The 14,055-nt window shown below is 41.6% G+C and overlaps 1 protein-coding gene across 7 annotated transcripts in view; it reads left to right on the top strand.

The window, feature by feature from the left end:
- Nucleotides 1–1,833: 1,833 nt before the first annotated feature.
- The window catches only part of SPHKAP (SPHK1 interactor, AKAP domain containing), a 62,064-nt gene continuing 49,842 nt past the window's right edge, over nucleotides 1,834–14,055 (top strand). For 2 of the 7 annotated variants that reach the window (XM_054282391.1, XM_054282396.1), the window contains exon 1: nucleotides 1,932–2,060. In XM_054282391.1, the coding sequence (XP_054138366.1) occupies nucleotides 2,020–2,060 (41 nt within the window). In that variant the 5' untranslated portion in view covers nucleotides 1,932–2,019. Of the gene's footprint in view, nucleotides 2,061–2,293; nucleotides 2,368–2,674; nucleotides 2,825–13,607; nucleotides 13,734–14,055 lie in introns of those variants that run through there. The other 5 variants (XM_054282394.1, XM_054282393.1, XM_054282390.1 and 2 more) reach the window with 5 other exon arrangements.

The following is a 14,055-nucleotide window of genomic DNA, read 5'->3' as shown; positions in this document are numbered from 1 at the left end:
TAATGTCAGTGCTATCTGCTGCAGTGAGGGACTGATGAATAGCAGTGTTTATGGTAGAAAAACCAGGGTTTCCCATATCCTTATCATATCAGGGAGCAAAAATCAAACATAATGGTGAGACTGAACAACATATAGTCCCACCCCTAATGAGGGAAAAACCTCTCCTATGTTTTTCTGTCTCAGAGCTTTTCCTTTTTGTCAAATCACAAGAGCAAAAAATCTGAAATTAGAGAGTAGAAAACCTGTTCTGAACTTCTGGAGCGACAACATCATTGAGAGAAAATGGTAATTTCCTTTCTCAGTTCCTAACTGAAGGTGTGCCTGTCCTTCCCCTTCACAACAGAGGCAAAAGATTTTAACAATACTGAAGAAGCTATTCAGCAAACCCAGGCATACAAATGTGAAAACCACATCTGTAAAGCAAATAAGCTTTGACCAGCTTTAAGCAGTAGCCTAAATGCAGCCTAAGAGACACCTAGGTAGCATCACAGAAATCAGGGAAGAGACCTCTGGACACCATATCTAGTCCAACCCCCCTGCTAGGCTGCTGTGTCTCTATTTCCTCAGCTTCTCCACTTTACATTTAAAACCCAATCCTTCTCCTTGCTTTGATTGACCTTTAACTTCAGCGACCATGACATAGCTTTCTGTCTCTAATGTCACTTCACATGCTGACAGAAGGTGTAATCCATATCCTTAGCATAAAATCCTGAGATATTTAAAAATTAAGATGAAACTTCTTCCTCTTGGTTATGTGGAAGTCACCAATAACAAACTCGTCAAGTTTCAGGTAGCCTTTCTTAACAACAAAAAGTGTTTCTTCAGTAGTTAAAGGACACTGTGCCTCTAGCCAAAGTTGGTTAAGAAATTTCTGCACTGTAAATTGGAACAGAGAACAAAACCTGATTTAATATACAAAATAATTCTCTCCACATGCCCCAGGCCCTTCCAAAACTCACTGAACTTCACAATTTCATAATGATGTGCCAGCTAAAGGGAATAGCAAGGTGTAGAAAAGACAAAGGAATGATGTAGTGAAAGAAGAGAAACACTGAATCTTTATTGCAGAAAAAAAAGGTTGTCCAAACATGGATTTACTGCCCTTGCCCCCTGCCTTTCCTCTTTGTCTTTGAATGCACTCAACAAATCTCTGAACAGAGCAGTGACTAAAGAGCAGGGCTCACCATACAGGAGTCAAGCTTTCAGCAGCATTTGTAGATTTGTGTAAGCTCTTGCCATGGTTTTACAGCTGGATTCCTGCTGAGTGTTTGCTATGTAACTAACAGAAGGATAATACTCATCAACTAACTGGACAGGGCACATCTTGGGCTCTGACCTTAAGACTAAACTTACTGAAAACAAATCTCAGCAGAAGTGGAATCTTGCCAGGAACTACAGGGCAATACCAGTTGTCTCCAGCCCTCCAAATTTTACACCTGAGGCAAAAGGACTCCTGCTGAACCTAGGGTTCAAAACAATGTTTGCACCGTGCATCCACCTCTTGTGTCAAGTGCTTTTAATCTCTCCTTTCATGACTAGAGACCAGTTCTAATCATTTGTATTGCACAGATTCTCTGACATGGTTATGCAAACATGATAGAGCCAAGCCTCAACGCACTCGGTATTTTCCTGAAAAGAAAAAGCAAACAAACCAAGGAAAGTTTGCCGAAAGTAACCAAATAAAATAGTCTGAATGAGCTCAAAACAAGAGGTAAGTTGTAGTTAACTCTAGGCTCCTTCTCTAAATGCTTGTGTGTCACATCTGAGACAGCCAGAAAGCAATCCCTGTCATTTAAATCACATGGTTTACGGGGCTGGGGCTCCAGGAACATCATGACATTCGTAACGAGGACTCGGCAAGGATCGCCCGTATCTCTCTGGAGCCAACGCGCACCTCGCTGTCACATCCCCGTTCCCACACTGCGGCCGGAGCACAACGCCAGCAACTTCTGCGGCCATCCTGAACTCCCGCAGCCGCCACCGCTCCAGCGAACAGCTCCGACCGGCTGCGCCTCCCGCATGTCCCGGCCGGGCTCCGGCTGCCAGGCAGCGGTCCGCAGGTGCGAGGAGAGCGGGGCACGGCGCTGCCCTAACAGGGACGGTGCCTCTCGGGGCTCCCTGCGGTCCCTGAGGTGCCGCGCTCGGCCCCGCCGCAGCCCGCACCCCCGGGAGCGCAGGGCCCGGCCGCGAGGGAGGGCCGGGTGGGCGGCGGGGCGGGCGGGGGAGGAGTGAGGCGGAGGGCAGGGCCGGGAGGCGCCGCAGCGCCGGGGACGCGCCGTCGCTGCCCCGACACGGCCGGAGCGGAGGGTCCGGTCCCGCCGCCGTCGCCGCCGCCATGGCCGGGCGCCCCCCGCCCGCCGCCCCCAGGTAGGGCCCGCGCCCCTCCCCGCGCGCCGCCGCCTGCGCGCTCCCGGCCGCGCCGCTCGGGGCCGCGCCGCGCGAGGGCGGCCGCGGAGCCGCCGGGTGAGTATCGGCGCCGGGCACCGCACGCTGCCGGGCACCCCCACCGCGCTCTCCGCGGCACAGCAACCCGCGGGACGGACGGGCTCCCCGGCCCGAGGAGCCGCGCTTGGGTTCCGCGGTGCCCGCGGCGGAGCGGAGCCGCTGCTGGGCGCGGAGGGGCTCCGGGAATTGGCGTGCGGCCGCGGAGGGGCGGGCGGCGCGCCGCACCTGCCGGGAGGTACTCGGTCACCGCCGCGGCTCTGCCCCTACGGCTAAAGCAGCAACTAGAGGGCTTTTCTTACAGTAGAAAGAAAAAATAGCCATGGTCGTCTAAATTCGCTCTAACAGCTGGTTCTCATGCCGTAGCATCTCGAGAGAGTCGGTAAGTTAATTAGTGCTTAATGATACCTTTAGGATGTTGTGCTTAAATCACTTCGACGCGTGTCCGCTGCCTAGTTAATCAGATTGCTTCACGATGAAAGAAAAAGCTAAAAATCACTGTAGTTGTGTTACCCTGGCTCCACCGAACGCGCATTTATAGCGGTCATGAAGAACCGATTAGCGCAAAACTTCCTGCGAGACGGAAATGGATGTACGGGCAGCAGGAGCCTACCGGAGATGCAAGATGTGGTTAAGCATAATTTTCAACAATCACAAGTAAATTGCATTTTGATAGTAGCAGGCAGACAGAAGTATTATAGAAATGTACCATTTAAAACTATCATAGATAAAACCCATATGTTGTCAATTATTGCAATTCGTTTTGGTTTAGTTGCTCCCAGTGCAATGTCTAAAGGAGTCGTAAAAAACGGATAGAAATAAAGTTTGGAGGATGCACAACCTAAAAAGGAAGATGGTGAAACGATGTGTAACTACCTAAACACACATGAGGAACTACTTGGGGGAGGGAGGGACAACGACACCTGAGTGGGCGATAATTACTTTGAGGAGAAATTGCTTCTATTTACTTGAAAGAAACAAAAAGCTTTAAAGCAATCCCTTAGAGAGACTGATTGAATAGTGGTTCATATCAATAACATTTACTGACCAAACCTTAATAATGCTTTTGCACTTCCATCAGAATTGCCTGGTCTAGAAATAGTCCTTGCCAATTTTTCCCTTGATATTTCAGGGTGAAGAGAAGATTACTTAGCTTTTTAATTTTTGTTATTGATCATGGCACATAATTTTAATGCATTTTTACACTATGAATAGCAAAGAGATTATAGTAACTTTAGTATTTTATGGGAAGTCACTATCTGAAAGAGAGAATGATGCAGACTTTAAGGCAAGAGAGGCTTTTAGGTTATCTAACATGACTTCTTGTATTTCACACTCTACAAAAATAGGGTAGAATGCAGTCTTGACCCCAAGATAAATAGATATTCCAGCAAGACAGTCTTGAAGGTATCAAGAATTGGACAAGCTGCTGCTTTTCTTGCCTATGGTCTTGTTCTCATTGTTACAAATTTACCTTCTCACAAGCCTACAGTCATTTTCCAACTCCATAATCGTTGCTAAGCTTTTCCTCTCTGTGTTTAGAAACTGAGGAAGCCAGTCCTAGTCCATTCCAGAGCTCTGCCATCTGGTCATCTCTTCACCTCTGCAATAGGCCTATTAACCCAGATAGAATTGCCTATTTCTGTAGCAAGGCCAAGGCTAATCCTATTCATGTGAGCAAGGTACCTCTTTCATCTTCCTGAAAAGTGACTCTCTTCCCAGAGCTTAAGCAGGTCAGACTCCCTACACCAAGAGCTACCAGTTCTCTCTTTTATCTCCTGAGGCTCTTTTGACAGCTGCTTGTTATTTGTTAATCAAGGTAACCCTTTCCTTGCTGAAGCTTTAATTGTAAGCTTTCTGTCTGGAATAAGGATCCCAGGACTCCAGGAGGGGTGACCAAAACAGCAAGTAGTTTATTCAGGTCATGCCTGTCTTCGTCAGGAAACCCTGAATTAAAAAAAAAAAAACAAGCGCATCTTGTCAGCCATGGGACAGATAACTTATCATCATACACCTGCAGCTCATTATGCCCACCATACAATATTTAGACAACTTTTATTTGAGATGTAGTCACAACAGCTGTTGAGAAATGCAAACTTTGAATGTCAGCATTTGGGAGTTACCTTTACTGACCTCACCAAAGAAAGTTTTCACTGTCAAACTGTTAGAAATCAAGGGTATTTTTCATTTTCCTTACAGAATCACTTCAGGCTTTATTAACCTGTTTCTGTGCCTGTTTACACCTTATCTCAGTCACCTACACATCCCTTCCTCAGTGGAGGCCACAGCTCTGCCCACTTGCTGACTGTCACACATCACCATCACTCCCAGAGCTCAGAAACTCAGCTGCACATCAGCTCCTGCTCAGTGCCTTCCCTTCCTTTGGCTTCCATAGCTGAAGGCAAATCCATAAACCCTGGGCTGGGATGCCAGCAGTCACTGCAGAGCAGTGCAGGCAAGTGGCCTTCAGGCTTCTGATAATTGAGCATTTCCAGCAGCAGCTTCTTGCAGTGAACACTTAGCCTGGGGGTCAGATGAGCAGCTGCAGAGAACTGCACAGAGCTGGTAGCTGCCACTCTCCCCTCAAGCAGCATTTTTGATGCATGTTGCAGTTGGGGAGCTGGAAATGTGATCTATAAGGATTTATTTTGGGGGTTTTTTGTTTGTTTGTGGTGGCTGGTTTTGGTTTGTTGGGGTTTCTTTATGGAGGAGGAAAAACACCCCCACATTAAAAAAATATACCAGCTTGCACTTTGCCTTATCAGGTGAGAGACAGGAAGAAAAAGGCATGAACTTTTTACACATGAGGCAGGAACTTCCTTGTTTCTGGCCCCTGTGTTAGTGACTATCTGGGATGCTGCTGCTTAAGGACATACAACCACCCTCTTCTGTAAAACTGCAGTTTTTCTGCTCAAGCTTATGAAACCAAACCTATAAACATATGCAGTTTTCTGTATCCGAAAGAAACATTGGCTGCCAAATAAAAGTCTTTCAACACGTCTTTTGGACTGGAACCTGCTTTCAACACAACTTTTGTGTAAATACTGGAAAGAAAGGGAGGAATTAAAAGTGTGCTTCAATTCATAATTGGAAACAGCAGTGGAGCTTAGAAGCAACATTAGACTGAATAGTAATTTGGAAAAATTAAAATGCCTGTACATTCAACAGAGATGAGAAGTAGCAGGTTTTACGTTTTAAAAAGTGAAAAGACAAGTCCGAGAATAGACAAGTTCCCTCTATTTCTGAGAACTTGCTCTGCATGTAATAAAAAAAGCGTTGAATCACCAACACAAAATGATCTTTGCCACATCTCAGAAATACCTGGTGTGGCACAGAGTGCCCAGAGAATGGCTGGGAAAGGCCTTTCTGGTTTTACAGGATCCTGGTGGAAACCAAGCACTGTTTACATTTGATGAACATGCTAGGGCTGATAACAGATGTAAGGAGGTAAGGTAAGATATTTGAAGCTGAGAAGAGATCCAAAAGCTGTGGCTGTGTCAGAGCTTCCTTACAGGCAGCAGGCATGTGGCACTCACTGAGTATCTCTGGAATTTTCACTGTAACACTGTCACAGACAGAGCTGACAGCTGCTCTTGTGCTCCAGCAAGGCAGCCTGCATCTTGTATAACAGAGAAAACAGATTTGGTGGCTTTGAACTAAGATGCTTTTAGGAATGAGTGAAATAAAACTTTGATCCTTTAAGGAGACAAGATTGCAGGCAAAGACTCCACAACAGCCATGGGAATAAGCTGCAGATAACAATTCATTGGAATAAATCATTAAAGAAAAGAGAATGCCAACAAAAATAAAATAATCAGAAAAGCAACATATAAACAGAAATAAATACTAAACATTTATTCTGAAAAATTACCAGTGATGAGTGAAATGATACAAGTGAAGAGGAGCAATGGGTAATGTTTGGTGGGACTGACCACATAGAGCACAACTTACAGGCCTGTTCTCCATATTTTTCCACCTCTGTGAGTAAAGGAAAATCGAACGTATTACAAATCTTATTTAAAATAGAGAGAGGAAATAAGTCCCCTGAACAAGTGAGTAATGTCAGAACTCCCATTATCAGGAAACTACGTGCATTAGAGCAGCAGCTGGTGTCACATATGAGGATGAAATTTATTTTTCTGCACTCATGCAGAACCAGTACTGCAGCCCAACCAGAGGAATCAGTTTAATGCTTGCTGGGTATGCTTTTTATTTGCAAATTAGCTGACGAATGTACCAGATATTATGAGTGTAGCAGCCAGAAAAATTATCTGATAAGTTTCAATATTCACTAACTTCTTCCAATGTTAGTTTCAGTCTCAGTGGTGGGAATTCCTGAAATGACATGCTGTGCCCTGTTTTCATGGGCAATTTATTGAAGCAGTTCACTAACCTGGCTAACCTGTGTTGTTAAACATAGACAAAATTCTCAGAGACGCTTTCCTTCAGTGAGGTCAGGGGAGAAAAAAAAATCAGCTAAAACCAAGAGGAACCTAAACTGTCAAACGTCATAAGTCTGTGCACGAGGGATTTGATCCCTTGAGGGATGGGACTGTGGGTGAAGGGAGGAAGGAGACTCGTAGAAGTAGTAAAGAAGTTAACTATAGAATTTCCATGCTTTGTTTCACTAACCCACTTGTACACTACAGCTTATGTCCAGGCTTGGCATCTCCATTTCTTCCTTATTTAATCAATCCCATCTGGTTTGAATTCTCTAATCCTGCCTACCCTAGCCTCCCACATGAATTTCTCACTATTTTCCTGAAAATATCCATTAATCTCCTCTTTCAGCTCCAGCTCTAATCCCGTGCATCCCTTCTCCCCTTTGTGGTTGCAGTAGTGTCAGTCCCTCTGTTCACACCCTGCCTGTGCACACCAACCCTTCTCCTCCTTGCTGCAAGCACTAATAGCCACGTAGTTTTGAGCAGTAACTCAGAAGAAGGAAAACTAATTAAACTTCTACATCAGAACAATAGTTTTAATTACCAACTCACTGGATAAAATGCAGCAGCAGCTCCTCCTCTCCTGATGTGTTGAGCAGGCTCTTGCCTGTGCTCTCTGGGGAGAAGCAGAAAGGGGAAGCCTGCCTGGCACTCACAGGGATGAGGCACTTTGTAAAACTTCACATCTCTCAGGATCTCAGTGTCAGAAACTGGTGGGGCTTGTTTCCCAATTTTTTAACCACCTCTTTGCTTATCAGTGGATTCAATAGTGCTTCAGAGAGCATGTGCAGTACGGCTTCCCTTCCTCCTGCTTCACTGAAAGAGAGAAAGAAAATATACTGCGTATTTCTGGTTGTCTTTTAACCCGAACTACAAAGTTAGCATGTGCAGATTAATACTACAATAACTGGGATTAATTTGCTGCCCAGAATGAATTTTAAAACTTCTTTTTTAAGTCTTGTCAGCCTTTGGATTGTTGTCATTAATCTCTGGAGTTTCCCTCAGTAATTTTCTTCACTGCAAGACTTGCCTGGTTATTATTAAATATCTGGCTACTGCCAGTGCCCACGACACACAATGAGTAGTTATCAAAGTTAGGTTTCCTCTTGGTTGTGACATCACAATTTCTTTTACATCTAATTATTCTTGACTGCTATGTAAGAAAGTGTCATTTGTAAGTCTTAATTAAATTAGATTTATCACTGAAAGAAAAAGTTATTTTCTAAAACTGCTAACACAGAACTTGATGCTGGAGTACATATTTCACTGCTAGTGAAATTCAGAACTGGTCAGCAAGTCCTGTATAATCCTAGGCAGTGACTTTTAAGACTGAAACTTAGCCTTTATGCACTGTCCTGAGCTGGCTCCATGCACTTGCAATAACTATCTTCCAAGTATTATAGGAGTTTTTTAATTTTCTGGAAAAGTTTTGATCTATTACATGAATTGCTAGGAAATTGAAATTCATTGAACAAATACATTGTTGTGGTGTAGTTAAAACTTTCTAAACAGAAAAATGCACAGAATTTCATAGGGCTGACTTGTATTTTCTTTTAGCAGTGAAAAATATCTGTGGTCCTCATGTAGTCTCTGTGAGATTGCATAGTTATCAAAATTTCATGTACAGGCATTCCATCAGCTGTGGAGCTGTTCATTACACGCAGTGGCTCCTCAGAATATTAAAGGGAGAAAGAAACGACTCTTTAGTTTCCAGAACTGTGTTTAAATCAGGTCCCAATCTGTTTCCCCTAAGATGCATTTATAACCATCTGTGCTATTTCAATTTGAAAAGAGAAGAAATCAAATCAGCAGGGTAATGTTTCAACAACATACTTATAGATTGTTCCTCTTCTATGTTGTCAGGGCAATGTCCTCCTTCTCAGTGAAAAATGTGTATTACCATTGTAGACATCTAATAAAAATGAACAGGTCATTTATTTTTAAAAGGAAAAGATTTGCGTGCTGTGGTGTTGAAATGAAAACCTGTTATCCTCACATAAACTCTGGAATAAGGCCTTCCCCTCAACTGGAATAAATCAAAATGCTTCTTGAACATTTTAAAATACAGAAGTAATAGCCCAGGTCTTAGGGAGCTTAGTTGTAGATCACATTGTATCTGCTAAGACCTTCAATCCTAAACATAATACATGCCATAAATTCAGTGAAATCCAATGGTCACTTTATCCACTTTCCCAAAGGTAGCATATATGACCCGTATCAGTGTTTACATGATGTAATTTAAGGTTAGTAGAGCTACCAAACACAGAGTTTTTACAAATATACCCATACTTCCGAGATTTTGGGAATCTGTGCATTATGGAACAGTGTACATGACTATAAGAGAGAGGTGGTTTTTGGTACTAGAAACAGTTGCAGATTTTTATTTCATACTAGAAAAATTATTTTATAGTTAAGTATGTATTTGTTGTGTGCAACAGGTGATTTTCTGATTCCGAAGGCAAGGCTTTTAAGACATCACATATAAGAAAAATAATTGACTACTGAAAAAATAGCGACAGACCATATACAAGTAATATAAATACAAATACTAGTCCAAGTCCAATAATGAAACAAACAAAGAGGCTGTAGGACTGGATTTACTTTGCATGAATTGCTTTTGCATACACAGAACCAGACCTCTGTGTTACCTGTGTCTTTTTGTAGCTGCAGTTGTTACAGTGACCCCCACTAATGAAACAACAGGAATGAATATGGTTAAACCTGGATTTAAGTACGTACTTGTGTTTTCGTTCCTCTGAATTGAAAGAGCTTAATGTTCAGAGTAAAATTTAAGCACAGCCAAAGGCATGAAACAAGTGGCAACCTCTGATCTTAATGAAGTTAATAGGAAGAGCTGGTTTATATTTTTTTTTCATCAGTTGTAAGTGTAGGAATACTCATTTGGCCAGTACTCACAGAATCACCCTGCAGGCAGTGATAAAGTTGTCTGAGAGCTTAACCTGAGCTCAGGCCGTGGGGCAGATGGTCCTGCTGCACCTTGTGCATCCCAATGGGAACAAGTTAACCATGTCAAACCCAGGTATCACAACATTTCATAATTAATCTGAGGTTCATTGCAAAGCAGTGGCAGTTTGTCTACATCATGCTACCAAGGAATTAATTAAATTAGTAACACATTGACCTGATTCACTGTTAGACTCCCAGAGATAATGTCCCATGTTCATTATAGAGTATGAAAGGCTGTAGATTTTAGAGAGCAGAAATAAGCACTCATATTGCCAAAAAAGCTCAAGTTTCTTGGACTGAAATCTCATGCTTTTTTTAAGCTGGTATAAGTGAGGAGAAAGTTGTGAATGTTGCCTTCACCTACCACTCAATCCTGTTTATCACATTACAGTCTATGGAAAAAAGGAAATTCACAAATTGAAGCTAGTTAAACCAAATATAATGTTTGCAGTATCTTGACAGAATGGCACAAAACCATGTTTTATCATATTAAAAGCCAAGGTGATTAGAGGCAGGTTCATTTAATTCACATCTCTTACAATGTTACCATTCTTTTTTAAAAAAACCATACTTTTAAGGTAATGAGTTTTGAGATTTTTTTTCTCTCTAATCACAGACTGTACTCATTGACATATTCACACAGCATCAAAATTGGTAAGATTTTTGTTTCTTTGGGATATTAGTAGCAAATCAGAATTGTTCAAGAATATTTCAGGCATGTAAAATATGTTAAAATAAGATCTGTTGTGAATAAACCAGGACAAAATGTATTCTTTGGCATTAAAATAAGCAGAATGTACCCTGACATTTCAACTAGTTTACAAGTGTAACTGCAGGTGGTCATAGAAACAATACTGGATTAAAGAGAATAGGAAATTTCTGTGAATATTTCAGATGAAAACACTTATTTTTAGACTATTGTTTTACTTTTCTAATATCATTAGTCAAGGTAAAAACATATTGCTTTCTGAACTCCATTACAATCCTAGACAATGTTTTGGAAGGTTTAGCAGGAATCTAAACCAACTTGGCTTCCTTGCAAATTGAAAGGGCTGGGAAAAATAATGAAGTTGAAGAAATATATGCATTCACTAGAAATAATACATTTGCTGGATAGGTACTTTTGAAAGTACTGTAGATACTGTTAAGGTAAAATATTTCCCATAATCAAATAGAGTTTAGTAGGGACCAATATCCCAACTCTGAAGTGTCATTTTGACCAGTTTTATTTTTGATGCATAGATATGTTGGTATAGGTGCCTGACCAAAGGAACTAATTACAATAGGCTACAAATTGCCTTCATTTTACAGTAGAAATGATGTTACAATTGGGCAATGTGATTACTGAGAACAGAGGAAGAAGAGCAGACTCTCCTTAGAAGAGTATCAACCAACTCTCCTGGCCTTGCTCACAGCAGCAAAATCTTGGTTCTCTTGTTGAGTAGAAGGGATGCATTCAAGCATTTGGGTTCAAAGCACCTGCTAAAATCTGTTCTGCCAAACAGGAGATCAGAATGTCTTTGGTGGCTCCCAAAATACCTGCAAGCCACCACTGTGCTGAGAGTGAGGCTCATCTGCCTGTTTCACCTGAAGCACTCCCTCCTTCCCACCTGAGAGCATCCACACAGGCTGACCTGGATATTTATTTGCTGGTGGGAAGGATCACTCTGCAGTGTCACTGTCCCTGTGTGTGACACTGGTTCACCTAGTGCATGCCTGACAGATTCCTGATAATAGGAATCTCTGATCACCTCATCATGTTTTTCTCCCTCTGCTCTGATTGACTTAGATCACAGAAATGCTTCTCTCCCCCACCTCCCCCCCAAAAAAACAGGGAAAAAAAGAAAAGAAAAAAGAAGTTGTCATGCTTTAGTGACCCATTCTGTGGCTTACTGGTGGCTGAGGAGTCTTCAGGCATTTGGAATAAATATTTTGTTATAATTTCCTAAAGTATTCAGAGATATTAACTTCTGTGATATGGACAGGTGCATCTTCACTACACTGAAGTCAGTTTTCATGCTTTGTAATAAAGAACACTGTACATCATGATACTATAACCACTTGGCTTGTCATATGCTTACTTTTTTGTTTCCAAGGCCCCAGGTTGTTCCATAATTCAAATTCTGTTATGAAAAATCTGGTTTTCCAGTATCAGCAGTCCATTTTCACTACGACTTTTGCTTTTTATTTTTTTGAAAGTAGCTGAAAGTGATGCTGCAACAGTGGGAAATTCCCAAGCTCCTATCTTAAATATCTGTATTTAGGTACAGACAGGACCCCTTCCTTAATCTCATAATTCCAAAGCCAGATTTATTCTTTCTATGGAGAGGTGGTACAAAGAATTTCAGTGTGTCTGCTGAATATTAGGAAAATGCCATTCAAAAGATGAAAGTGATGTTCACCTTCTGATCACGCACATAATCCTGACTACCTGCCACATTTCAATTATGCTTGTACAGTCTATTTGATTTATAATCAATCTAAAAAGGAAAACACACGAACAGCTAGCAAGGTTTGATTAGCTACACATTTTCTATTCAAATAAAATCGTGACATATCCATTTACTTCTAAGTTATGAACATCTTCGTCACATTACTCTTGCCTTCAGAAATATTCAATATCTGTCTTGAATATAATCACTGAAAAACTTTTATAAATTAAATTTGAGATCTTTAGAGGATGGCCTTTAAAAAAATTCTAAGATAGTGAAATACTGGTTTGCATGTTCTGTGCTTTGAGGCTTGTTTTGTCAGTATTTTACTGTTGTTGCTCCGATGCTCCAAATGAGAATCACATTTGTTGATGACAAAAGCTGTTTGAGAAGCTTGTCTGTGGTGTTTGGCTATATAGTATAAATAGGATGCCAAAAATACTTAATGAATGAGTTAAGGTGTAATTTACATCCTCCACATAAGAACACCTATGTGTTCCTGTGTGGTGTTGCGCTGCTTGTCCTGGGACTCCCAGCTGACAGTTTGTGCACAGCAAAAGGATGAGAGAAGCAGCCAGGGAACACAAGTTGTTTGTTGGATACAAGAAACATATAAAACAGGCTGTGAAAAATTACCCAGTGGTTTATGGCATGACAGCCTAATTTTCAATGTCTTTGATTTCATCCTGAAAAGTGCTGTGAATTTCTATTTCTAGTTGAAATCTGTGGGAGCTGCTTGCACATTTGTTATGTATTTAAGTTGGATGAAATTTCACCAGTTTCCAGCTGTGTCACAATGTTTTTTCCAGTCTTTTTAAAGGAGGATCAGGTAACATCATACATTTGAACTATGACATTGTGCTGCACTAACAACACATCCTATATTAAGAATAGGCATTGCCATCAAAAATGCAGAAATAATATAAATTTCTTAATAAATACACAGTCAGGAACATATTTTTGCTAGAATGGAAAAACAGTTATTTCCTCTTTGGTTCTCCTTTCCACAACACAAGGACCAGTAGTGTTGTACAGTACACCTACATACGGTAGGTGAATAAGGGATTTTTTTGTGGGACATGTTTTTAAGAATTTTTCAGATTTTATATTGGTTTTTGCTGACTTAGTAGGCTGAAATAGTAGCAATTCTATTGCTTTGCTGTAGAGGAAATGAAACTGCCTTGTTCTGATGTTTCTGTGATACCTGTGCCTGTATCTCTCTAAAATCATCTTCCCAGTCAGCACTGCTCACTTAAGTTATTTGTGTACAGGCTAATTGCTCAAAGAATCCTTCCTTTAACAAGATTTCTTATCTTTCCTGCAGTCAAACCCTCAGCAGAGCCTTAGTTTCCCACTGGCTGGCACTCCAGACCTGAGTACACACTCCTTGCTTTTGGGGCAGAAAAGCAAGAAAAGCAGTCTGAGTTGTCTTTCAGTCCATCTCCATAAGGTAAAGTCCTTTAGCCTTCCCTGCATTTAAGGGTCTGTCCTTAATCTTCTGCAAGTCAGCCCTTCTTCTTCAGCAGACCTTGCTGATCCCTAGCTGTTGATCCAGGTCATCTTTTTGTACCTTCTAAAACACCCTGCACCTCAGGAACTCAGCAGCTGTTCCTGTTACCTGTGAATTGGTGTGGGCATTTCCCACCAGAAGAGATCTCACAGCTCCTCCTGTCCTTTCCTGTAGTTTCCTCTGACTAAGGTCCAAGGCTGGAAATAAGGAAATAATAAGGAAAACTTCCAGAACTTCTTTCTGGAAGTTTTCTTTATTAAGT

The sequence above is a fragment of the Melozone crissalis genome, unplaced genomic scaffold (genome assembly GCF_028551555.1).
Source record: "Melozone crissalis strain CALT ecotype California unplaced genomic scaffold, PUWL_Pcris_2 ptg000034l_1, whole genome shotgun sequence".
In the NCBI taxonomy this organism is placed as follows: Eukaryota; Metazoa; Chordata; class Aves; order Passeriformes; family Passerellidae; genus Melozone; species Melozone crissalis.
Note: the sequence above shows the minus strand (reverse complement) of the source record. Positions and strands in the feature narration are given on the sequence as shown.